General features: G+C 50.3%; 1 protein-coding gene across 1 annotated transcript in view; it reads right to left on the reverse strand.

Moving 5' to 3' along the window:
• Positions 1 to 25,191, reverse strand: part of HS3ST3B1 (heparan sulfate-glucosamine 3-sulfotransferase 3B1) — a 29,466-nt gene extending 4,275 nt beyond the window's left edge. Inside the window, exon 1 of the mRNA XM_038157357.1 lies at positions 24,575 to 25,191. Coding sequence (XP_038013285.1) covers positions 24,575 to 25,017 — 443 coding nt within the window. The 5' untranslated portion in view covers positions 25,018 to 25,191. The remainder of the gene's footprint in view (positions 1 to 24,574) is intronic.
• Between the last annotated feature and the right edge of the window lie 1,304 nt (positions 25,192 to 26,495).

Raw genomic sequence — 26,495 nt, forward strand, 5'->3', positions numbered from 1 at the left:
TGGATCATACAGACAAATCCATTTCGCATTGATTTAGGGATTAGGGAGGATTATTATTAAAGGCCACTGTATTAGAAATCCAGTTGAGTAATCCCCCAGTTATTCATGAGTGGATTAGCTGAGCTACACTCTGCACTTTGACCATGGCCGAATGTACCACACCAGCTCCAGACTGGTCAGGATGGGTCCTGAGCTGCACCAGGTGGCTGTTTTGGCTCATGACAACACCACTGAGACCCCAGCCCCAATCCAGAGCTCATTTCCCCATGGGAATGAGAGGATGGTACAGCAGAAAAGTAGGAGATCACTAGAGTACGTCCACCTCATTTTCCCTCAGCATTCCAAATGCAAAACTTTTCCCAATTCAGGCAGGAGGGTGCAATTTTTCTCTGGCATGCCTGCAGCAGGACTTCACTCACAGGTGTCCTCTTGCATCCAGTTTCACCCCCTGCTTTACTATTCCTTATCACTTGTTTCCTCACATGAACTAGAAAGGGCATCAGGAGCTGCCCGTGGCATCTTCAGCACATCCCAGTCCAAGAGACAATGAGGACAACCCCAGCCCAGCACTGCCCCACGGGTTACAGCAGATCAGGGTATGGGATACAGCTGTGGAGAACACAACTTCAGCACACGGGCAGGACATACCTTCACAAAGTACTTTTAAAACTTAAAGCTTCCAGCAATTCCACCTTATTCCCTGCCTGTTCCTAATTAACCACATGGGGAAAGAGTGGGGAGCTTGCAGAATTGATGGAAGTGGCATGAAGCAGTAAGAGTAATTTTTTCCTATTATTCACTCAGCAAGCTAAATTATTTTAGACCGTTTGCCAGCTCTTTCCCTTTACAGCCCGAACGGACTCATTCACTCTGGGTTGAGAGACAGTTGAAAAGAAAAGGCAAAAGGGGAGTCAAGCACGAAATTAAAGTTATAAAACTTGATTAAGTTTTCAAAGCATCCACCCAGCACAGAGAAATAAGCAGCCAGCGTGTGGTCTGCAGGCCTGAAGCTGTGCTTCCCTCAGCCACAGGACACCACACAGAGGCTGTTCCCAACAGCCGTCTCCTCCCTGACTGCTTTTATGCTTCCACTGCAAAGATCACCAGGGCTCTTGCAATTAAAACAGCCACTGATCATTTGTGCTGAAGCCAACGGTTGCCCTTATTAAGAATTCAAAGGAAGAAAACTGACCAGTCTGTTCTGAGGGCAAATAACAGGGGATCCAGAAATGAGAGGTCTGTTTGCATCGAAAATCATCCCATGTCTACGAAATTTGGTCAGGAGCTGTTTATGCAACTATTGGTGAGCTCACACTGTACCTGGTATTTTTCTTCATCAGCCTCTGGCATTACCTTTGTGCAATGTGTTTACTGGCAAGGGGCACCCAGTGGCTGCACCTCCATCCTCCCTGTGAGCTGTGCCTCGAGGCTGCCCACACAGCCCCTGCTCCACAGCGCCAGGGTGGGAGAATCCCTGTGCCAGAGCTGCATGGCACTCCGGTAGAAGTGGTAATGGACAAGCTGGACTGTGGAGGAAGAGGAGGTCAGCTCGTGGAACTGCCAGTCATGGCCAGAGGTGGTGGCAACCCTGAAGGCTGGGATTTCAAGTCCACACAAGTGGAGTTTCACATGCAGATAAAAATCACGCTGGTCTACCAGATACCTGGGATGTGAGAGCTTCTGGAAGGCAGGAGCTAGTTTGTGTGCCAAAACCAGCAACCAGAATAAAACTCTGACTAATCCTCTGCCTTTCTGGCCAACTCTGCAACCCCATAATGCTGTCACAGAATAGGGCCAGTCAATAACACTCAGAGCAACTCTTAAATTTGTCGTGGGCTGAGGTAGATTTCAACATTTGCTCATTAAGTGGTGTCCCCTTTTATGGCCACATTAAATCCAAGTTCTACATCCTGCAATGGCCACCAACTGCTTTTCAGCTTGATTTAAGAGGTTGTTTTCCACCCATGAAGCCCTTAATGGCCCGAGACCTGCCTAGAGAGGAGAAAGCTTCCCAAAACATTCTCAGGTTGCCCGTGTTCCACTGAAGCCCTTCAGCCTTAGGCCAGGTTCATCAGATTGCTGGTTGTACGGGGCCCTGCATTTTGGGACTGATGTCTCCTCCAGGACCACTACAGCCAGTATTTATCAGTCTCATGGGAATGATGCAAGGTTTATTTTTCCCCTCCTTGCACAAGAAAGGCATTGGGCAGGGCTGGGCTGTGAAACAGGAGGAAATTGCTGGGGATGGAGTGCCAAGTCAGTTGATTCAGTTGGGAAACACAGGTTCTTAATTAGCATTTCAGCAAATACAGAGGAGCTCCCCATAGGTGGAAGAAAGCAGGGAGTAACTCCTTACCTAAGAGGCATCCATTGGCCTGGCATCAGCCCCTTTGCAGAGCAGTTCATCCCCTGGACCCACACTGCGCTTGTGGCTGAAAGTATTCCGTTCTGGGCAAGCCTAAACCTCCCAGATTGTTATTTTTGGAGAGGGCCTGCATTCTTGGCAATTTAAGAACATTTTGCTGGTGACCCATCACAGCAAGCAAAGCAGAACAAGGCACATTGACTCACCTACTGCCCTCAGGTTGGCCAACACAGGCTGAGGTGAGCAGAGGTAGAAACAGAACCTTCACCCCACGTACAAGGCCTGGATCCACCCAAAAGAGCCCTTGAGCCCTTGCTCCTGCTCTCCCTTCAGTGTACCACATAGGTGCCAGGCATAGCCCAAAACTAAGACCCTCAAGATTGCCTCAGACTCTGCTTTATTTGTAAAGAGTCTGCATGAAAGAAAGACAGCTGCAAGTGAAGCCAAATATCGTGGCCCATAGAGGTCGTTTGAACCTCTGACAACACCACATCCAGGAAAGCAAAGTTTTACTGCATGGGCATGTCAGTTGTGAGGAGCTTTCCCATGGTTTCCATAATCTCCCACAGAGGCACCATCCATCATGCTGGCAGCCAGAGACAGCAGAGCCTCAGGGACAGAAGGAACTGGTACGTTGGCTGGTCTGAACTCATAGTGGTGGAAAAATCACCAAGAAGAATTTATTCCCATTCAAGCCACAGCTGGAGAAGGGCAACTTGGCCCAGCAGAGCACTGCAGCTCCAACACAACACACTGGACATACATTTTGGTGGAAGGAGGACCAGATCCAGACCTGAACATATCTGCTCCTGGGGCTCCAAGGCAGCAAGGGCCATGCTAAACTACAGCTGCTGCTTTGGGAGGGGAAAGAGGAGCTGTGATGGTGAGAAGCCACGATGCCCTGGCGGGATGCAGCCCCTTGGCAGAAAGGAGTGGGGTCCAGCAGAAACCTGCTTCCAGCTCAGGGGGATACAGATCACCCCAGGCAGCTTGTGGAGCCTCTGTTTCCATGGAGGATTCTCAGGCACCATGGAGACATGGGCAGCTCCTGCCAGCACTGCCTGACACCAGGTGAGAAAGGCAGAGGCGCAGCTACCACTGCTCTCCATACAGCAGAGCATGGGGAGATGACAGAGAGAACCAGGCTGTGGGAAACAGAGAGCTCAGCTGAGCCCCAGGGCTGGATAGACACACCACTGAGGGCCATAGTGGAAACTGTAGTAGAAAATACAGCATGAAAACCTTGGCAAGCCATCCCTCCTGCCTCGTTATCCTCCTGCCTTCTGGCAACCTGGAGTTCAAAGACCTCTGGAGACAGCATCTGCATCCAAATCATCCTATTTCATAGCAACTATGAACTGTCTAATTCTTTCAAACCCACAAATACTTCTGGCCTTGAGAACATCCCACAGCAGAGAGTCCCAGCACCAAAGCACTGCCTCTACCTGTCATTTGAACTCCATCCCCCCTTCCCTGCTTGGGAAGGGATGAGGCACCTGCTTATTGAGCATGGAAGAAGGAAATGAGGATGAGGAGCAGCAGCAGACTCCCAGCATCCTTTATTCCTCAGCCAGAAAGCACTGGTGGGGCTCAGCACTGCTGACTAGGGCAGAGCTGCCAGCAACTGGGTCCCAGCAAGGGGAGGAAGTTGCTGTGTGAGCACAGCTATGAATTTTGCACAGCTATGAATTTTGCACAGGCGAAAAGCAAGCCCCTAACCCTGAGCTATTAACATGTCAAGAGGGACAGAGGAAAAGCTTTTCCTTTAATGAACATTTCCTCGGTGAAGCCTGCACCCTTCGTGGGCGAAGTGATAGGCTTAGTCTAAAGATGGATTGGCCTACTTTACCTATTAACCACTTAAACTAATGTAATAAAGGCTCTCTTCATTCAAACAGCCCTAATCCCCAGCCCCACGCAGCTCTGAAGCCTGGAATAAGAAGGGATACTAAGATGAACTCAGCCAGGCTGTTGCTTGAAAGGCACTGGGCAGGGGATTTTGTGGGGTTTTTTTAAGTGCAAACTTCTCCAATGTGAAAATCAGACCCAGAGTGAGATAAATTTACAAAGTGGGGATGACAGGTGGCCACATGGTAATCCAATCCTGAAGCCTAATGCCCTTCGTGGCAGCTTTTGTCTGCACAGAGGAGCTCCAGGCTAATCTGCTGCTGCTGCTCAAGGAGGAACGTGCCAGGGGGGTGAGAGGACCCCCACAACCTGTTGCTGCATTATTTGCCACAGGTAGGACAGACCAGGGCAGGGCAGAGCACAGCTGTGGTGTCTGGTTTTATCCCTGGGGACGTCTGTTGGTCCCCCCATGCACCTCCTGCCACGGCCAGCACCTGCTGGGATAAACCCTCCTGCTCTGCCCGCGGCAGGGCTGAGCCCATGGTGCAGCCACAACCCCGTGCCCTGGGCAGCCGGGGGTCACTGCCAGGTGCCCCGCCAAGGCCCAGCTCACACAGCTGCCCTGCTGCCCAGCAGAAGCTCCAGAGCTGAGCAGATGGGCTTTCCCTTCTGAGGAAGGTTTCATGCTGGATGGATTCCTCTCCAGCACCTGGAGCCACCCAGCACCGCCCTGGGAGGTGTTCCCCCTGCTCCAACAAATTCAAGTAATGAGTCCCACAGGTAAGACTTAAAACCGGGTTGTCCTGTGAAGCAGCTGCAGCAATGGCACCTTCCAGTCTCAAACCTCTCTGCTCCACACCACCACACTTCCTCCATCCTCTGTGCTTCCTCAGTTTCCCTCGGCAAAGGTGACAAAACTCTCCTGGAGGAGATGGAGTGCACTCACAGCAGTCCCAACAGCAGCTCTGCCAGCAAACACAGCAAGAACCACTTTAGCACAGAATTTCTAGACTTTCCCCCCACAGCTGTTCCCTGGAAGCAAGAAAAACATGGGAAATGGGAAGAAAAGAAAGTCAAATTATTTGGGATATCAGCCACATTTATGCCAAATTCATGTCTGTAACCCATAACCATTTGCTTTGCAGCCCAGCACCACACACAGAGCATCTGACCTATCTCTGACCAGTTTCTGCCCCATTCCTCACTGATGTTTCAAGAAGGCAAAAAGTGATCCCTTTTTAGAAAACCCAATTTTGACAATCTGATTTTTTTTCTGGGAAAAGTGTCCCCCAAATCCTCCCAAGAAACTGCATGAACTAGATTGAAAAGTTGTGGTGAGAAGGTGAATAGAAATACAAAAGGTCAACAACAAAGTTTTTCTCCCATCCTAGGGGAAAACAGATTTTTTAGTCTCCAGAGTAATGACAGAGGGTTTGAAAACCCAAGATGACACCAAGCTAAAGTACAGCCAGTAACAGAACAACCCAGAACATGGTACAACTTAATGCACATGATGAATTTAAGATTTTTGCTGCATTTTTAATTTACAGGTTGGAAAGCAAACAGGCCCAGTAGTGGCCTGTTCAGGCTTGGAACAGCTCTGAAGAACCAAGTGCAGAAGATGAGGGAGATTAAAGCTGCATCCCCTCAGAAGCTGTTTCTTTCCAGTATGGTGCAGCTCCCTCTGCCTTGTCCCCATCCCAGGGGCAGTTTGGTACCCTGTTCCCATCTCAGCATGGTCCTGTGCAGCTTTGCTCTGGTCAGGCTCCCACCAAAGCCAAAGGCTCATGTCACACCGCAGTCTATCTGTCCATCTGTCATCTTAAGCCAAATATTTTTAAGGAGGGCTTTACTGCAATAGCCAATTCTCAATCTAATTCCTGCTGCTTCTCTGCCTCCTTTTCTCTCCTCCCCATATCAATAAATAAATTTAGGCCGAGTGAGTTAATTCTAAAATATTGAAAAAGAGCTGTAGGCACCCAGGGAAGGGTGGGGTGGTACCTCCATTGGTGGCAGCTTTGCCTTACGGCTCATGCCCTCTGCCAAGGTGGTACCCAGTTGCTCCCAGTTTCCAAGGCAGCATCTTGCTGTCAGAAAGCAGGAAAAATGTACAGTGCTGGTAAGAGCAGCCAGGGCAGGGGCTGGATTGAAACCACACAGCTGTAGCCCCATACTGGCACCTGACCACGAGCAAGAGCTCAGATGCTCATCAACCAAAACCCCAAAGCATCACCAGCTCAGCTCCTGAGGCCACCACACTGGTCCCCTCCCGACCCCATCAGGCCCCTTCGCCTGCATGGCTGATCACAAACCCCTCGAACCCCAGCAATACTCCTTGAAAGAAGGAACCTGGCCAGCTCTGGGAAAGACTGTTAAAGCAATAAAGTGTTTTAATTGCATCACAAACCCTGCCACCAAGGTCAGCTGGCTTCAAAATTACCTTCTTGGCTTTGGCTCTGCATTCTGGTGACAGCAATGGGAAAGGGCAATGAGAGAGATGGAGGAAGAGGAAGAAATAGACAGAGGAGAAACAATAGCAAATTCCTCTGTGGGGGTGTGAGTGCTTGCTGCTTTATTATTTGATACATCATCTTACCAAAATTTTTCCTTGGCTTCAGCTGCTGTTGCACCATACCACTGTGCAGTAGCAGGCAGTCTCTCCTTTTTTTTATGACCAGTGGTAAGAGCAACATGTGTGCCTTTGTCTCAAGCAGGAGTCTGTTGTTTGGGTTGGCAAATTATACAACAACAAAAGGGCCCGGCTGGGAACCAGCCTCGGCCTTTTTGAAATGGATGTAACCCTATCCAGCTCCGCCAAACACTCACCACGATGATTACACAAACCAGATGATGGGAATTAATGAACTTTGGGGGTGAAGAAGGAGTAGGTGAAGAAGGAGGGAAAGGAGGAAAAAATATGTCAGCCTGAAACTAATCTTTTTCTCACCCTCCTTGTTCCCTGTCCCCAAATCTGCCAGGTGCCCTTCACTTGTTGGGGAATTTTGGGGATTAAAGGAGGGAGAGGACAGTAATTGTGTGTGAAGAGTACCCACGATGAAGGTGCTCTGGGACTGCAATGGGACCAAAGAGCCAGTGGCCATGGGTGGCATCACCATGTACCCCCCAGAACAGGCTCTGGTCTGGCCGTGGAGTCTGATCTAAGCTCCTTTGATGCTGATAAAAAACTCCATCAAAGGCTGGGGAGTGGGGAGATGCAGGGCAGTGGCAGATGGTCCTTTCGTCCCCACTCCACACGGCACAGCCAGGATGCACCAAATGGCCCTGGCAAATCAAAGCAAGAAGTGCCCCAAGGAGGGGGCAACACAGCCCAGCAAATACTATGGTTTAGGATATTTTTTGGGTTTAGGTTTGTTTGGTTTTTTTTTTTTTTTTAATAAAAGACTTTATTCACCTCTTCAAAAGTCACTGCCTTCAAATCAGACCGAGGAGCCACCACAGAGGCTTGGCCCTCTCTGTGCTGGGACATGGGGAGCTGACCCAGCCACAGAGCTGAACAGACAGTTTGCAGCAGCATCTGAGCACCAACCTGGACACAGCAGGCCCTGATCCATGGAGGGTTTGTGCCTCTGGGAACAGCAATGGGTGTAACAAGCTCCACCAGCCTCTGCTGCAAAGGCAGCCTCCCACCCTGTGCCAGACAAAACATCTCTCACCCACATGCCTCCCTACTGCATGAGATTAAATGGGTTAATTAGAAGCAGTCTCATAGCCAAGGTATGATATGCTATCCCTTGCAGGGCTGCTGCCTCCTGTATCAAAGTGCCATACATGGTGTACCATGCAGCTGCAACCTACAGAGAGGAATAACCTAGATCAGCAGAAACACTTGGTGGGAGTCTTGTGTGCACAGAACAGGCTGATGCTTCCACCAGGAAGCACAATAGAGAAGCCCAGGTCCCACAAAGGCTCCTGGGCAGCTGATGGGTGAGGTCACCATCGCTCCTGGGACGTGCCTGCTCCTTGGCAAAGGATGCAAAGGCATAAAGGTGGTCTTGGAGGTGGCTGATCGGAGCAATCCCCCTTCCTATCTGAGCTCATGCTCCATGCAGGGCAGCCTCTGGGAGGAAGGGTTCAAGGAGCCGAGACCACCCTGGAAACTTGAGAGAAGGGCACCCTCCTTGCAGAGGCTAACCCTGCCCACAGGGTGCAGCCCTCTCTTGTGGCCTGGGGATCTCCAGCCCTAGCCAGAGGAGGGAAAGGGCAGAGCAAGAATGGGGCAAGCTGTCCCCTGCTGCTTTCTCAGCCTCCATCCAAATTCAGCTCCAGAGGCCTTCTTTTGCCTGATGCACTTTGCCCACCTAACAATCCTCAGTCGATCTCTCTTCCAACCCCTTGTCCAGGTGCCTGCCCCATTCCCGTAAGTGTTCCAGGCCAGGTTGGATGAGGCCCTGAGAAATCTGGTCTAGTGGGTGGGATCCCTGCAGCGGGATGACATGACGGGATACTCAAGGTCCCTTCCAACCCTGGACATTCTATGATTCCTCCAGAACCTCCGCACGCACAGCCCATCCAAGGCAAGGCTCCTTGCTTTGCCCATTTTCACCAGGCCCTGCCCTCACACCACAGCCCCAGTCCTTGCACCACCTCACCAGTCCACCCCCGCCTCCATCTCCAGCCCAGCTCCAAGTCTGGCAAGCATCATCCTTCCCCCAAGCAATCTCTCTGCCAGGCTGAGGATGCCCAGGCTACTTGGCCATTCCTCTAATAGAAATTCCTCCAGCGCTACAGAACAAACTCAGAAAGTTGCCACTGTCACTGGGTAGGTCATGCACCAACTGAACACAGGCTCCAGGGATGTGGAGCTTTCTTTGGATTAGGAAGAGCTAAATTTCCAATTATTTTTTTACCTCTTCCCCAAATAACAGCGCAAGATGTTACAACTGCTAAACAAGAACTTTCCCTCCTCCTTAGCTGGAGCCAGGCAAGATATTCATCAACATCCCCAGTTCATTACACAGGCCCTCCTCTTCTCTTTATGTAAACACGGAAGCCTCTTTCTACTCCCCACCATACTTAAAGGCTCTGAACTTCCACTAAATAATTATCTTCACTGGGGGGAGAGGAGCAGCACTTTACATATCAAAGGGCTGCTTTGGAGGGATTTACAATAATTTAAGATGAAATGGTAAATATTCTATTCACTCCAGTTCATCTCCAGTAATAATTATAATCCTATTAGCAAGGTCCCAAGAAAGTGATTTCATTATCATCTAGCGAGCATCTATGTGGATTTCTTGGAGGGGTGGGATGGGGGAGGCCACAGGCAAATAAAGAAGGAAAAGCAACAAAAGATGCAATTGCCAGCATCTCCCTTCCCCCAGCAGGATTTGGGCTCCATTGTCCCGATGCTTCAATAGTGCTTTGCTCTGAAAATAAGAGCTTTGGAGCGCAGTAAGGGGGTGGGGCTGAAATGAGCATCTTGTTCCTTTCGGTCCCCGCCGCTCTCCTTTCATGGCCGAGGGTCCCCCTGGTGCCGCTCCGGCGACAAAGAGCGCCCGGTGCTGTTCCGGCAGCCCCGGGCAGGCGGCAGTGCCACAATTAAAAGCTAATTGCTGTTCATGGGTGAGTTCTTTAGAATATTGCCCGGCATCACCGGGCTGTGCTGCCCACCGGTCAAGTCATGTGAGATAACTCTAATCTGCCTCCATTGCCCCCAAAAAGGACAAAAAGACTGGTTTTGTTTAAAAAACAGAGCAGGGAGAGGGAAGTTCTGTGAAACTCATGATTTAAGGGGGAAAAAATCCCCTCAACTCAGCAGGACATATGACTGAGCTAACTGGCAAACTGGGACTAAAGCCCCTTTACCAGCAGATCGCAGCACCGACTGTCTACACCAAGCTGTGTGTTTTATTCCTGCTCCACGACAGCTCCTCATCCACCCCGCTGGAGTGTTTAACTGGAATTTATCCCTGCAGGAGTGCCTCAGTTGCACCAGTGTAATCCTCTTCCCTCTCCTCTGGCACCTGAGGCCACCAGGGAGTCCCCGGCAGTCGCACAGGAGCAGGAGCTGAGCGCTGCTCGCTCTGGGGATCAGCAACTGCTCCAGGGCTGCGCCAGCCGCAGGCTCCTAACAAGCCAAGATTACTGTCACGGTGTGCCAGAGTCTACTGCAGAGCTGTAGAAACTTCTTTTTTCAATAAATTAAATAGACAGCAGCCTGAAAGGGAGGAAAGATGATTTTTAGGCATCCAGAGAGATTTCAGTGCTTACAACTCATTCCTGGCAAAAAATAAATTCTCTGGACTGCCTCTGTCTCTCATTCCTTTGCAACCAGAAAGACCAGCAACTTCTCCTCCCTCCAGAATTTATAGCCTAGAGTTAACATCATGTGTACTAACCTCCTACTATGTAAAGATTTGATAGATCCACTTACAGACTCATTGCAAGACAAAGTTCTGCTCTTGAAGAGAGTTAGTTCAACACATCCTTGCACCACAGACATGAATTCCTGAACTCAGCTTTACTCAAGTAGTACCAATCCCGCCCTCGTGAGGAGCTGAAACCAGCATCTGCACTGGGTAAGCACCTGCAAGCACAGAATGCCCTTGTCCAGAGAAAAGGCAGCAAAGTAAGAGAGTCAGGGTCTGGAGTTACTGGCTTAATTGTGGAGACAAATAAAAAAGACAAAAACCCCACAGCTCTTGCGAGGCTTTTGCTAGCTCAGAGTAGGCCTGTGCAAAGGAAGCCTGTCTTGGAAGAGGCTTACAAGCAGAGGAAGAAATCATAATGGTGAGATATCCAAAACACATCCATAGTACCCAGGTGACAGGAAGGTCTCCTGCAGCAGAGGATGTGGGACTACGATAGTCCACATGAAGACAGAGACTCTGATCTCAGGGGTTTGGCTTCAACTCCATTAGGACAATAAAAGGGGTGTTCCCACAAGTCCCAACCCTCACTGTCAGCTCTCTAGCTCCACAGCAGCCGCTCAGACATGTCCAAGAGGCACCAATGCCCACTGCTCACACCACAGCTCTTCCCTCTCACCCCTTCCCTGCCACCAAAGCTCAGGCACAAACCCCCGTGTGGCAGGAGCACCAGCCAGCACTGGTGGTAGGCTCAGCCATTGAATCCACAGCCCCAAACAGCTCCCACACCCACCAATTTGCTCTCTTAATTGTAGCAACAGCACTAATCCTCTCAAAGACATTAAACCACCCGGGGCACTGCTCCTTACAGGTCTTCAAGACATCTCTCTTCCTCCTAGGTCTTGGGAAAATGCTTCCTTGCAGCTAAGGGAGCAATACAATCAGGTTAAGCCCCAGCGATATGAGGATCTGGGACTTGGGGGAGGCAGAAGTGGGCACTGAGACACACAGAGTTGGCACTGCAGAAACAGTACAGCCTGCTGGTGTTCTGCTGCTGTCCCAGGAGCACCAGGTGTTTCAGGAATTAGATGCTTAAACCAAGTGGCACCAGAACTCATCCAAGGGCTGAACTACCCACCACTGCACATGGAACAGAACACCCTCCTGGCTCATTCCACCTGTGACACCAGAGCACCCTGAGGCTCCTGCCCCTGGCTGGGACACTAGGAGGCATTCCTAATCCAGGTAGACCCCAAGAGGTTATCCCACCAGCCTCATCCCTACAGTACCTCCTCTTCCAGGCCCTGTGCCAGTGACTCGTTTGGCTGTATGCTGGAGAGGGGGAGCCCAGCGAGCAGGGTACACCTCGAGCAGGGCCCAAAGAGCACATCTGGTGTAATGAATGCAGGATACAGGTAACAACCATGTTCCCCTAATGCAATGTTCATAAATCACAGCCCTGCTGAGAGGTCTTTTGTATTTTCCCCAACAGAGAAACAAATGCCCTAATCTGTGTGCCTGCACGGGCAGGTAATGAGTTACCCTGATAATGTTGTCTTTTGTAAAACACCTGCACGAGTGGCCCAGCATTTGCACAGGGAGGACTTTGTTTGCCACCTTGACACACATTTCTCCTAATTAAGCCCAGCCTTCCTGCTCTGGGTCTTTAGAGCCATGATTAGAGGAAAAAGCCTCCTGATAGACTTTGGAGACCTGAGTGATACCCCAGCTCTCACCCTTCGGATCATAACTCATGCTGGGGGAGTATCCCCAGTGACTTATCTACCCTTGCAGTAAGGCATGCCAGAGTCAGGCTTGAATCCCTGTGCTGAGTTAGAGCCCCAAAAAGGGACTGGTGGCAGCTCTGCTCCTGCTCCTCTTCCTCACCATGGACAGAACAAAGCAGGGAGGGGGAGCAGGGACACTTTAATCACCCAGCAGCACTTTCCTCTGTGCATTGACATGCCCTGGAACATCTTCCATGTCACACCTGAACCAGAGACCACTTGCTCTTCCACAGCATGTGGGAAGGGATCTCACAGGGTAGCCAGGGCCAGGCTTGAAACAAATCTTGAGACATATTTACATCAATAGTTTTTCAAAAAAGCCATGCAGGATCTCCAGGAATTCACTTTCTGCACCAAAAGGGATCCAACGGGCATCCAGCACCACCTGAACAGCAAAGACCTTCAAAACAACAGCACAGAAAACAGCCAGCTTTCCATTCTCATTATGAAGAAAGAAAGTTATGTTTTTTTCTGCCCTTTCTGATCAGGTACACATGTTCCACAGGCCAAGCAATGCCAACAAGGTGATGTCAAACCTCAGCTGCATGACTCCACCTGCCTCTTCAGCAGCACCCAAACCAGCCTTGAAACTGAGGCTTCCCCTCAACTGCGACAAAGGGAAGGGGATGCCCCTCCGACCATCAGAGGACCTTTCCCGTGGCCAGTAAGAGCAGGGAAGAACAAATCAAGAGGAAAACCGGGAGGGTGCTCAACCAAGCAAGCATGTCCTGCACTCACCAGCTGCTCACTGCCCTTAGCATCTCATTGAGTGGGTCAAGAATTTAAAATTGGTTTAGACTTTATTCTCAGCTGAAACCCCTAATTAACTTCTGAAAGTCTCCTGCTTCCTTCTCAGAAGGGAGGGGTGGCACCAACCCCAACCATCAGTAATCTGGGCACTGGCCAGGTCAGTGTGACCCTCATTGGGATGAGCTAATTTTGCCACCCACTGGAACAAAAGGCCTGGCAAATTAATACACCGGTGATCCTCTCACTACTGATCCCTAAATGCATTTTAACACAAATGGGATTGTCACCTCAACTCATTTGTTAATGGATTTGTGATTTGCTCCCATAAAGGAGTAGCCTGGAAATCAAGATCTCTCTGTGGCAAACAGACCAGGGCAGTGAGACATCTGTCCAGAATGAGATTTTTTCCACTGACATCTGTAGTCAGGCCAGGATGACCCTCCGACTCTCCCCTCCCTTTGTCACCTCACATCAAGCACCCAAGAGAGAAAATACAATTAATTTCCAGGACTAAAACCCAGCATACCCATTGAGGCAATCAGGCTGCAGGTTTGTGGTGCCACCACATCCCTGCGTCCCCAGTGACACTGCAGGACTCAGGGTAAAGCAGGAGGAACCAAATCAGCCTTGGGAAGGAGAGAAATTCCCAGTGAAGGAGGGAGACAGGTGCCAATTAGGGAAACATGAAGGAGCAGGTCTGTCTGCAGACTGCCTTTCTGCCCAGTCATTACCTGGGATCTTGGCGTGGCCATAAACAGTCAATGACACCCAGCCAAGAGCTCTTTAAAGAGCAGGCTCAGCTGGTGGAGATGCTCTGCTGCAAGTACAACAGATGCAAAGCACTGCTTCTCATTAAAAAGGTATTCACATAATTAGAGACTTCACATGGCCATACCAGTGATTTGATCTAGTCCGGAGCACTGAGGCACTATTTAAGAGGGCCTGCTTGCCATTTCTGATGGCTTGGGTTGTCTCTGTGTGTAACCCTGCCATCTCCTCACACCCCATGCCCTGCAATGGCAGGTCCATGGCTATGGTGAGAACCAGGAAGGACTTTATGAGTAAAACTACACGTGCCAAAGCCCTCCAGCATCCCACCCTGCTTTCATTCAGAGCCAATTTCCTTCCAGAGCCAGCCATGGGGCTGAATTATCCACAAGTCCTTCAAGCCCTTGTACATAAAGAGCACCGTGGGCCAGTCTGCCAAGGCCTTAGAGCACAACCCAAGTGAAATGACTTTTCCCTGAACACTGAGGACTCTGAATGACAGCTATTATTATTCAGATGAAACCAAGTGTCAGATTAACAAATCAATGGGCATAAGAGATATAAAATGGGTGACTATTGAAGCTTTTCAAATACCCAAACATATGGATGAACCAAATGTGAATTGTAATTGACTCACCCACACCTTTGATCTCTACACCCTTGGGTTCTTAAAGAGGCAGCACACCCCCCTCCGACCCGGCTGAACCGCTCTGGGATTCCATTGTGAGCCTCACAAAGTCCTTTCTCCCTGCCTCCGTCCCCGGGATGTAGATGCAGCCTGGTGCTTGAAAAGTGAGAGAAGTCAGCTCTGCCTTGGAGAGCCAGGGAGCTGGAGATGGACAACCTACACTGCCAAAACACAGCCATGGAGCCCATCACCCCAGGCGTCTCCTCCACCAGTCCTCACTCCTGGTGGTGGCCCTCGGTCACCTAGATGTGCATGAGGAAATGTCCTAGGAAGCAGCAGAAGAGGGTCCAGAGCAAACATGGGCAGTGATGATGCTCATTGCCCGACTCCTGGAGCCAGATGTGGGGTCTCTTTGGTTTTCAAGGATTTCCCTGTGCAAAAGCAAGGGTCAGACTTTGCTGAGGGTTCAGGGCATGTACATGGCCCTGCTGTAGAACCTGGTCTGGTCTGGAAGAGCTGGAAGCTGCTCTGCCCTTCTCCAACTGCCTTGACAGCACATAATCACTAATGCTTGATTAAGAAATCTCATTTTTAATTTTCACTAAGATGTTTCTGCAGCTGTATTGAAAATAACACAGAGCTTAAATAAATGTTATCCCTAAATATTTACATTTGGAGTTTGTAGAGAGCTTCAACCAGTTTTAGATCGATACGTGAGAAAAGGAATAAAAGAGCATTATCAATTTTGACACCATACAAGCCTCAGCTCCCCAGGAGTCACAAGGCGAGCAATTGTTTGGGTTTAGTTTCAAGCCTCATTACAAACTTGAGTATTGGTACCTCTTCTAGGAAACCTAGCCCAGCTTATTCTTCCCCTCCATTCTGCAAATGCCACACAAACATGCCTTTGGGGAGGTTTTGAGCCCCACACTGTAGGTTCCCCATGATGGGGAACGAGCTGTCAAGCTTAGCTCTTGCCATACTGAGTCTCAAAGCAACAGGAGCTTTGGAATGCCTGTTACTGAAGGCAAATGTCAGCAGCTATTCCCAGCTCAGGCTATTCCCCATCAGGCACCGCCACTGAGTACAGCGATTCGCTCTGGGAAGGCAGAGACCTGGCATGAGCCCTGTCCTGCGGCACAGCAGTGCGTTTGATGGGGGAACTGGGTGAGGCAGTGCAGGCATCGCTCTGCCCCCATCATTTCTGGGCTCCGACCCAGCTGTGCAGCTGCTTAACCCAACTGGTGAGCCCTGCTGGAACAGCCGAGCCTGCGACAACTGCAGGGCTCCCCGCAGAGGAGCCGCGGAAGAGGAAGATTGTGGGGAGGAAGGCGGAGAAGAGGAAACCCATGGGCTCTTAAGCTACTTTAGGACCACATGAGCTCTCTGTTTATATATAGCCCAATTAATTATTACACTGCATTGAGCAGTTTGACCTTGGAATCATCTCTGGGGGGAGGCAGCAGCGGCAGGGCAGCCGGGGCAGCTGGCCAAGGCTCCGGTTGTGCCTGGTGGCTGCTCTGCGCGTCCGGCTGCCCGGGCAGCGCCAGCCTGTAATTACCAGGGCAGACAGCAGCTCCAGCCCCTCTCGGCTTGCAGCAAAGCCAGGTGGAAACCCTAACCGGCTATTCCACTTCTGCTTTGGCAAGGCTGATATCTCCTCTCAAGGCTTCCTTCCCTGCTCAGCACCCCGCATTAGCTATTCCCTCTGCTTTTCCAAATGCCATGCAGACAGCCCAAGGCTCGTTAGTTACCAGACCAGCCCAAGAGGGAAATTAAAAGGGGAGGAAAAAAAGGTGTTACAAGCTTTGTGTTAAGTTGCAGCAAGTCGGTGCACTGCCCTGGGAAAGGGAAGATGGGCTTTGCTAAGCATGTCCTCAACAAGGGGCAATGCCCAGGCTGCCCGGCTTTTTGTAGCTCACTTTGCTTGGTCCAGCCATAGTAAAGCCAGAGCACAAGCCCAGGGATGCTCAGAGCCACCCAGACATCTACCACTGCCCCACTGGTCACAGGTGAGACCTTCACGAGCCTGCTCCATTCCAATCCACTTGCTGAAGATGGAACCCCCAAGCACTCGGGACACCGGCTCTGGTCTGGCACAATTAACTACATGTGGCACCAGAGGTGTGTGCAGGGGTTCAGAGCAGAGGCACAGCACCTTGGTGGCAGGCAGCATGTTTGTTCCCACACGCAGAGACACAGGGCACAGCACAGTCACGGGGTCCCTCTGCAATTCACGTTTAGCAACAGCATTCATGGCCCTGTGTACAAACAGCTGAGGACCGTGTACAGCCACTCCGGGACCGAAGGGCTGGGTCACACCTCCTGTTTACTCCAACACCTCCTGATTGCCTTCCAAGTCTAATACATCTTTAGAAAAACAAACCGAAGGCGTGCCAAAGCTGCAGGCCTTGCCAGTTTTTTTTTTTTTTTAATATTTCATAGCTCAGTGAAGAAGCAAAGCACTTTATTAGGAAGACACTGGGGTTTCATCCTCCCCCTAGTGACAGGAGGATCCACGCTCTGAGCCTGCTCAGCCGCCGCAGCCTCTGGACCCCATTCCAAATCAAAAACACTACTGGAGCGTAACCCCAGCACAATTGCCCTTTCACTAAATGAACACTTTTCCAAAGATTTCCTATGCCTCCCTGTGCATTCACCCACACTTGAAGTTTTAGGTTTTCAAGTTTCAAGACTTTCAAACTTTAATGGAAGTTTCTGTTTGATAGTCAAAAGAGGCTGAAAGCTTGGGGCTTTAATATAAATCTTGTCAAGATGCTTTATTGAAGTTAATAATTGTAACAGAGTTTGGTTTCTGTGGGGACATTTTCTGCACAATCACATGGATACACACTGAGGGTCTGATCTTGGAGCCCATCCCTAGGCAGAGTTCTGGACTGCGTTAGACACAGTCATGTTTGGGGACCTGGTTCAGTCTCTGTCACCACAGGATGCTAAAGACTCGTCTCCTCATCAGAGCCAACTTCCCACATGAAAAAGTGTATTTTTAAAGGGAATTAGTATAGCAGAATAAGTCATACTCGGTACTACTGGACCATGTTTGTGGCAATGCAGGATTTGGCCTTGTGCTCACTTTTAGGAAGGATCTATCAACTGCACACATCCGCCTATAATATTGTGCACTGACATATAAAACGAAAGCCCACGCACAGTAATTCTCCCTCTCTTCTGGCAGAGCTGCCTGCTGCATTGACAGGAATGCAAAGTCTGTGTCAGTTCCAGGGAAAGGTTACAAATGCTCACTTTTATTACAAACCAGCCACTTAGGTGTATTCGTAGAAATCCCCTGTACCAGCAGAGAAGACTGGCCAAATTAGAGCTCTGACCTATGGAATTTTATCAGCACAACACTCACAAGAAGACCAGGACAAGGGAGGATGAGACCCACCAGCACAGGGACAGCAGAGCCAGGCTCCATGTGTGACACCTTACAAGCCACGTCGAGGGCAGGGCCAGCCACGCTGCTCTGCATCCCAGACAGGCTGCAAATTAAACTCTGGGTCAGACCTGCTGCCAGGCAGAGCCATGACTCCCTTGATGCCAGGACTAGGTCACACCATCCCTCTAGAGAGATGTTCTTCCTCCCTCCCTTTTCTGTACGGAGAGAAGAAAACAAAACTGCTGCAGAAGCAGGCTAGTTCCAGGGCGTTTCCAAGGAGGTTAACACAGATGTAAAGCATTTAGCAGAACCTGGAATTATTTTTCTCTAAAAAAAGTTTCCCTAGCCACCACGTGGCAGGGCACTGCCATGCTCACATATCTTGACAGAAAGATTTTAAAAATGGAATTATTCATTTACCAGAAATCATTGTGAGGTCTGCCAGCAGCACCTGTACACCTATTTTTCTCTAACATTCCCACCAACATCACCTGAAGTCCCAAACACCCAAGTTTCTGGTCTTATCTGAATGATTCCTGAGGCCACAGGGCCAGGAAGAAAGGTCAAGCAGCCAAGCAAGCCAGCTCCCAAAAGTCCCTCCTCACCTCTGGGCCTTCCCAGTACAAGGGCACCACATGCTAAATCATCATCACTGAGTTAATTTCCTCCTCCTTCATGGCTATTCCTAAGAGGAAAACCACCACAGGGAATGCTCAAAGCCAGCGTGGCACCAGGAGAGATTGTCCCCATTGGATCACTATTATGAATGGACTAAGGTACAGCGCACATCCCAACCAAGCAGACCCTGCTCTCCCTGGGTGGAGACACAGGCACTGTGCTCCTGACCTCCATTTCTTCCCCTCATCTGACCCATGGCACAATGTGATGCCCTTCCCCACTTGTCTCTGCACCCCTTCCCACCACCTTCAGACTGGGAGCAAATCCTTGAAGGCAAAGTTACACCACCACAAACGCCTGTCCCGAATTCACCCCTCCTTTCCTCTGAGCCTGCTGGTAATCAATACGTTTCGTCACAGGACCCCTTGTTTCCATTAAGAAAGCTAAGATAAGGTCCATTTACTCCACTGCCTTCTGGCTGCTGCTGGGCTGAGTACCTTTAAAACGTACATGGTGTTTCTGGAAAGCTAATTAAACACACAGCAAGCTGCTGAAAGACCTGGAATTGCAATGGTTAGGGCAAGCCCCAGTACAGTCATCAGCAGCAAGTCAGGACCCAGCACAGCACTTAGTCATTTCCCACAAACCAAGGAAGAAGCCTCTCCAGCCCATCCTCACGCACCACATGGTGACAACAGGTAGTAGCTGATAGACCCTGTGCCACTAATCACACCACTGAGACAACGTGCCCCACTATTTGTTGTTCTTTGAACCCATTTGTTACCCATCCCACATGGCCTGGCCCATCCATTATCACCTGAACCCATTGGTCACCCATGGTCATGCCACCAGGAGACGTGAATCCTGTGCTGAATAAATTAGACTTCTTCCTAGTTGGGATGGGCAAATAGCCCCAAACCCAGGCTCAAGTGAACAGAGCAGCAGCAAGAGAGGCCCGAATACAGGACATTCTTATCATCAGGCAGATTGGAAATACAGCTCCAAAGAACAGTAGTTCGGGTAGAGTTTCTATAGCCACTGCACGCAGGGTGTGCTGGATGCTTTTAAAAACAAAGCCTTGCCTGGAAGTGCCTTGAGATATCCAACGCTTGGTGTGTGTTACAGACACCTGCCATGGCCCACTTGAAAAGAAAAAAGTAATAAATCCCAAACTCAGAGCTGAGCCCGTGGGTTTTCATTCCCATCATTTTCATGCCAAGGAGCACAATGCTCCCGGCAGGCCACGGGGTCCTGCGCTAACACGATTAGCCAGGCAGATCCACCATCCGCATCCGTCACCCCCAACGCTTGGTCAACTTTGAAAAGTTCAGCAGCTCAACAGGTGAGGCCATGAAACCCGATCACAACAGACAATGTCATCCCCCCAGCGTCGTGCTGGGAAGAACTCGTCACGTGCGTCATATCGGGCAACATGCTTGAAACAGAGCAGTGCACTGAAACCCCAGCAACACGAATAATCTTTGCCATCTGTTTGAACAACTCAACCCTCCTCAGATCTAAAGGAATGATCCCATGCAAGCACAAGGGCCTTGCTGATTGATTATAGCAGCCCAGCCCTTCTTTTTGGGGGCCATTTTCCTCCCAGCGTTACATAGCAGCTCAGGACGCGTCGTAGGGAGCCGCTGCAGTGGCCAAGGGGGCACTGCACTCCATTCACATTCTGAGGGGACTCTTGAAAGTCCCCACTTGCTTAAGCACAACACAATGCAAAGTCAATAGTTGAGTTTTAAAATTTTTTTTTCACATTGAGAAAAGAAAATCTCAATACCAAAATTGTTTGGCAAAACCTTCCCAGAGAACACAACTGTCTTTTGGGAGATGCTTGTTCTGACCCAGCACAACTCACAGGAAGGCAGTGGAGGAACCAGTCTTTGCTCAGACGCAGTCATTTGCACCCAAAGTGCAGTTGGGAGTATCAGGACTGTTCCCAAACTTCCTGGGGCCAATAAACCACGTGACACTCAGTGGAAACCAGCCATGGTTCTGTCTGTGCTGCTGGGTCCATGCATCACTGGGAAGGCAATTAAGCAGCAGGTATTAAACCTTCATTAAAGCAGAGATTATAGACAATGACCAAACACAGGGGCAAAATCCTGCCTTGCTCAAGATTTGGTTTATCAGGGCATTCACCCCAAACTTTTAACCTTATTCTTCCCTTGCTCACAGTCTGGCCAATTGCAAGCACCAGCTTGTACCCCCACACATTCCTTGGGGAAAAAAAAAGGAGGTCATGAGGAAAAATATAGAAAATAAGGAAGTTTCTCCCAATTCAGGAATTGGTTTCAAGCAGCACTTTGCACCCTAAAGTCCAAGCAATGTCAGAGTCTAAGAAATGCATATTTGAAACAGTTTATCACACACCACCAGACCACAGGGCCTGATCCTGCTGATCCAAGTCACCCAGTCTCAGCAAGGACGACGGATTAAGGCAACCTAGGAATAGTGGGAAGACAAAGCACCAGCATTTTAAGAGTTTTCCATAAGAGAAAAGAGGAAAAAAGGACAAGAGGTTTCCCTGGTGCGCTGCTAGAGGCAGCGGAGCTCAGCCTAGTCTGCTCTCGCAGTTACAGCCGGCACAGCCACGGCACGGGGGTGCCTAGCAGAGAGCTACAGACTTGAAATATAAATCAGTGATGCTGAGTAGGGCTGACAACACCCAGCCCAAGGCAGGAGGGACTGGGCATCGCAGCCCACTGGGCTGAAAATAATAACAAAAAAAGAAAAAACCCAAAACATGTAACACTAATGACCATCATTTTTTCTTACAATAATTATAGGACAACAGGCTTTCAAGTCCATAGGACATTTCAAAATGCATCATTGTAGAATCAAATGAAGAAAATCATAAAGAAATTCAACAACTGATTTTCTAGGCTTGGAAGAAACACTTCGTTCCTCCCCACCAAGCTCTACAGTAAACCCCAAAGAGAGCAACGACGTCCCTGAGGCTGCTCAGCCAGACACACGCACACAGGCTGTGGAGCTGAACTCCCTACTGCCACAAAGAGGGAACTTCTCTACTCTCCAAAAATTCAAGGCACTTCATAAAATTATTTTGCAACAGTGGCTGGATCCCATTCCTCCCCTGTCATAATACATATTTTCACTAGAAGCAGTTAGCATGCTGTATTCATTACGGGGGAGGAGGGAGGGGGAAGGAAACCCTGCAATGTTCATACAGAAGTTATTTCCACCAAATTTTAGTTATCTCACTATCGAAAAAAAAGCATTTAATTTGTCCTGTTTCCCCCCTGCTTTTCAGGAATGCTACTCAGCACCACTTGATGGTGTTCTGCATTCCACGCTACGGAAACAAACCAACAGATTTTATTTCACTTGACAGAAAATGGAGCAAGGAGCAAGTTTGTATTTCTTCCTTCTAAAGTTATTTTCAATAGATGAAAACTTCAGGCAATAAGAAATAAGTAGTCAAACAACATTAATCACAATCACCTCCAAAAATAAGAATTCATCAAGCTAAACAAGTAAATCTCATGCCCCTCCGTCTTGAAAATCTGAAAAAGAAGATTTTGGATGGCAGGAACAACTTTAAACAAAAACTCCGAACAAACACAAACAGATGTAGCCAATTAGCTAAAATACACTTCAAATGAGACAGGGATCAAAAATTCTATCTTCATCTTTTCAAAGCCAGGCAATTGGATTTGCACTGCACTCTGGTTGCTGAGGACACAGTAACTCCCCCAGTTCCAAAGTTCAGTAGATTTGAGCAAACGCATCTGAAAAATAAAGACGAGGCTTGCCCAGCTCACTGCACCATGCTGACACCACACACCTTTTACAGCATCTTTAATCCAACTGTACTGAAACACTAACAAGAAAATATAAGCACATCTCCTTATTGATACTTAGATAATAAATTTAAGCCTCATTAGGTCTAGGAGAAATAAACTTGTTCTTGAGAAGTGCTGGGAAGCCAAGGTTCACTGAAGTCAGCAAGAGCTTGGAGTTACTACTCTACAGGATCTGACTTCTACTGACTAAATTTATAGTAACAAACTTCTGCATCTAAGTCTAATTAAGTTAGAAATAATGCACAATATATAACAACTTGTCTGCTGGTTTTCATCCTCTCCCAAGTATTTTGCAATAATTAGTTCCCCCACAATTGACCCAGGTCCCAGTCCCACAGACAGCCAGACACACTCCCATCTTCAGGGTGAATCACACACAACTGATTTCAAGACTTCCAGCATCTCTTGCTGCTTGAGAGCATCACCACTCAGACCTCAGCATTTGTCAGATCTCAGCTAAACCAGCCCTTTTGCAAAGATACTAATGAAAAACTACAGTGCATTTGCAGGGATAGGGCCCACGCTGCTTAAAATTCAGCATCTGAAAAGGTGAAGCTTTAGGAAGTTAAACACAATACCTGTTCTCTAAATTTAAAAATAATGTATATCCTTTAAATATTGGCTTTCACCCACTACATCTGGGATAACAGATGAACTCAATCATAAGCATTATTCTCTCCTTCTCCCCTTCCACCTCCTACTTGTAAAAGATTAATCAACCATTTTATGGTCTAATTTAGGTGCCTAATTAAAAACAGAGTTCAACACATACAACACCATTTTGCTGATAAATCCTGACAGGTTTTCTGCTCTGTTATGTGCAAGTTCTCCTTCAAAATGTGAGATTTTTAAACTCAGCTGAATTTACAAAGGTGGTATTTGGGCTGCTGTGGGACAACACGCTACAGCCTCCACCGAGATGACAGAATTTCCTAAAACGAAACGGCTTTCAAAAATTACTTCTTCCTCATCAGATCTTATCCTGCACTCATTTCACTAACTGCTGGGAGATGGCAACATTAAAAAAAAAGAGACATAAACCTAATCGGACTTGTCGGATGGGAGTTTCAAGACTACAAAGAGGTTACAATTCGTAACTTCACAGCTCCCATCTAGCTTCAAAGTTTCCATCACGGCTTCTTTAGCATTCCTGTAAACACTCAGTGGAAAGACATATTCAAAACACTCCTGATAAAGGAACTTCAATCGGAAAAGGGTGAGAAAGGCACCGGAGCGGGGGTCGCCCCTCGTTCGGAGTCCGATCGCGCTTCTCCTCCGCACGCACCGCCGCTCGCTCCCCGAGCCCACCCGCGCACAGACATCCCGGGCCGGGCTGCTCCTCGCAAAATCACTTACAGTTACCCCCATCCTTACAGGAGGCAAGCCACAAATTCATAATTTTCTCCCAGTGCAAAGGCTTCTTCCCGTTCCCCACGCGCCCGCTACCCGCGACACGCAGCCCGCTCCCGCAGTCCGCCTCGGGCAATCGATGGCTCCACGGATGATGACGGGGAAGGAGAAAGTTAACGGAGACTGAATGCAGGCAGCGAGTGAGGAAGTTTTATCTGGAACGTGGAGCTGCCGCCTGCCAGTCCCAGGCAAGCGCTCCCGGAATGGGTCAAATCCCCTCCAAACGCGTAAAAAAATTCCCAAACGGGTAAATCCTCCCCACCTCGCCTCCCTCACAGAAAAAAGGGAAAAAGAGAAAACAGGTCAAGTCCCACCCCAACGGGTACCAAAAAAAAAAAAAAAAAAAAAAAAAAATCCAAAAAACAAAAAAAACCAAACCCAAACGGGTCAAAATGCCCGCAACACGCGGTCGCTGAGCGCACCGCCCGCCGGCCCGAGCAGACCCGGGAGACACACCAGTCATCACTCAGCAGCACCCTGAGCTGGAGGAAAAGTACATTCCAGCAAAAGACCTGGAAGTACAGCGGAATAAGAGTGTCTAAAAATATTAAATTAATATGTAATCTTTATTAAAAAAAATTAAATAGGGTCTGGCTCGCGGAAAACCTGCAGACGCTCCGCCGCCGCCTGGGCTAACGGGGACCGCAAGTTGCGCTCTGGGTTTATCACATTTTTAGTTTTTTTTTTTCGGGGGAAAGCATTTAGCGCAGCATTTACTCTTCGCCCCGGGCGCTCCCCAGCCTGCTCCGGAGCCGGGGCGGCCGCAGCCCCGCACCGGGGCGGCGAGCGCAGCACGGCTGGGACCCCGCTCAGCGCCGCCCGGCCCGGCCCGTACCTGTACCAGGCGAGTCCCCGCTCGTAGTTGCGGTCGAAGAAGTGGGGCTCGGCACCGACGGCGCGCACGTCGGGGTGCACCCGCAGGAACTCCAGCAGCGCCCGCGTCCCGCCCTTCTTCACGCCAATGATGATGGCCTGCGGCAGCCGCTTGGTACCGGAGCCGTTGAAGAAGCTGGAGATGGGGCTGCCGGCGTCGGGCGCTGCCCGCTGCTCCTCCAGGCTGCTCTCCTCGCCCGGCTCTCCCGGCAGCAGCGGGGACAGCGGCGGGGCGGCGCGGGGCGGCGAGGGTGACCCGCGGGTCGTCAGCCCGGCGCAGGAGCCGGCGCACGAGTAGAACATATAGAGCCAGAGGAAGAGCATGATGAAGAGCAGCAGCAGCCTCCGCCTCAGCGGCGGCAACGCGACGGGGACATCGAGGCAGCGGTTCAAGCGCTGCCCCATGTGCCCGCGGGCGCGCCGGGATGCATGGCTGGAGCCCGCCCGGCTCGGCTCGGCTCTGCCCGGCGCCTCATGGGCACCCGCGGAGCCTCAGCACGGCCCCATCGCCGCCGCCGCCCGGCGCTGCCGCCCGGCCCGCGCCGCTCCCGCCGCCGGCAGCGCCGCCAGAGCCGCGGGGCGGGGCCCGGGGCACGGGCGGCGCCCTCGGCCAATCACAGCCGCGCGCTCCCGCATAATAAGGAGGGGCGGGGCGAAGGGAGCGGGGAGTGCGCTGATTGGCTGGTGGAGGGGGGGTGGCACCCGCGGGGCGCGGCCGCCTCCCCCGGCGCCGCCGCTCGGAGCCCCCGCTCGGTGTCCCGGCTCGGAGCCCCCGCTCGGAGCCCCCGCTCGGTGTCCCGGCTCGGAGCCCCCGCTCGGAGCCCCCGCTCGGTGTCCCGGCTCGGAACCCCCGCTCGGAGCCCCCGCTCGGAGCCCCCGCTCGGTGTCCCGGCTCGGAACCCCCGGGGCAGCCCCCGCTCGGAGCCCCCGCTCGGAGCCCCCGCGGCCGCTCCCGCGGGGGTCCCTGTGCCGCACACTCACTGCCCGGCTGGTATCTCCCGTGCCCTGTCCCCCCACGGCCGCAGGGAATCGCCAGCTGGGGGCCAGGCACTGGGGGCATCATGGGTTGGGGGGACCTCAGTCATTTTTTTCTCCTCCTTGTCCCCAGATACGTGGATAGCAAGGTTCCCAGGAAGACTTCATTGTGGTCTTTCAGTATCTAAGTGGGGATCACAAAAAACGTGGGGACAAACCTTTAAGCACAGTCGAGGGATAATGGTTTTAAACTGACAGAGGGCAGGGTTAGATTAGATATTAAGGAGAATTTTTTTACAATGAGGGTGATAGAACACTGTCTGAGGTTGCCCAGAAAAGGTGTGGATGGCCCATCCTTGCAAATATTCAAGGCCAAGGTGGATGGGGCTTGGAGTAGCCTGGTCTAGTGGAAGGTGTCTCTGCCTATGGCAGGGGGCTGGACTGTATCACCTTTAAGGGTCCCTTCCAACCCAAGCTATTCCGTGATACTATGATTTGCCTGTTTTGTTGATGAGTTGGCTTTTCAATCTGCTGCACCTTGTGTCGTGCTGTATTTCCTGAAATCCCGGCCCATAAAAATTCCAGGTGAAATTTGCCACAGTCGACATTATGGGAGTAACACACAGAAACCAAACGCAACACAACAGGTCCTGCAAGGCAGACTAAGAGAATCTGTCTGAGGAGATCCTTGCCACAATACCATTAGCTGTGGGACCCTGCTTTCCAGGACCAGATTGCTCCAGCGTTCTCCAGGGATGGGGATTTTGCACATTCCATGGAAGTGCTTTAGCCAGTATTCTCCCAGCAATCACACAACTTAGAGCCCCAATGCATTTGGGCAGCTTTTCTATTCTGTTTGTATTACAAGATGCATAAATATAACCCGTAGAGGTGCAGCTTGCACCTCT

The sequence above is a fragment of the Motacilla alba genome, chromosome 18, assembly GCF_015832195.1.
Source record: "Motacilla alba alba isolate MOTALB_02 chromosome 18, Motacilla_alba_V1.0_pri, whole genome shotgun sequence".
Lineage (NCBI taxonomy): Eukaryota > Metazoa > Chordata > Aves > Passeriformes > Motacillidae > Motacilla > Motacilla alba.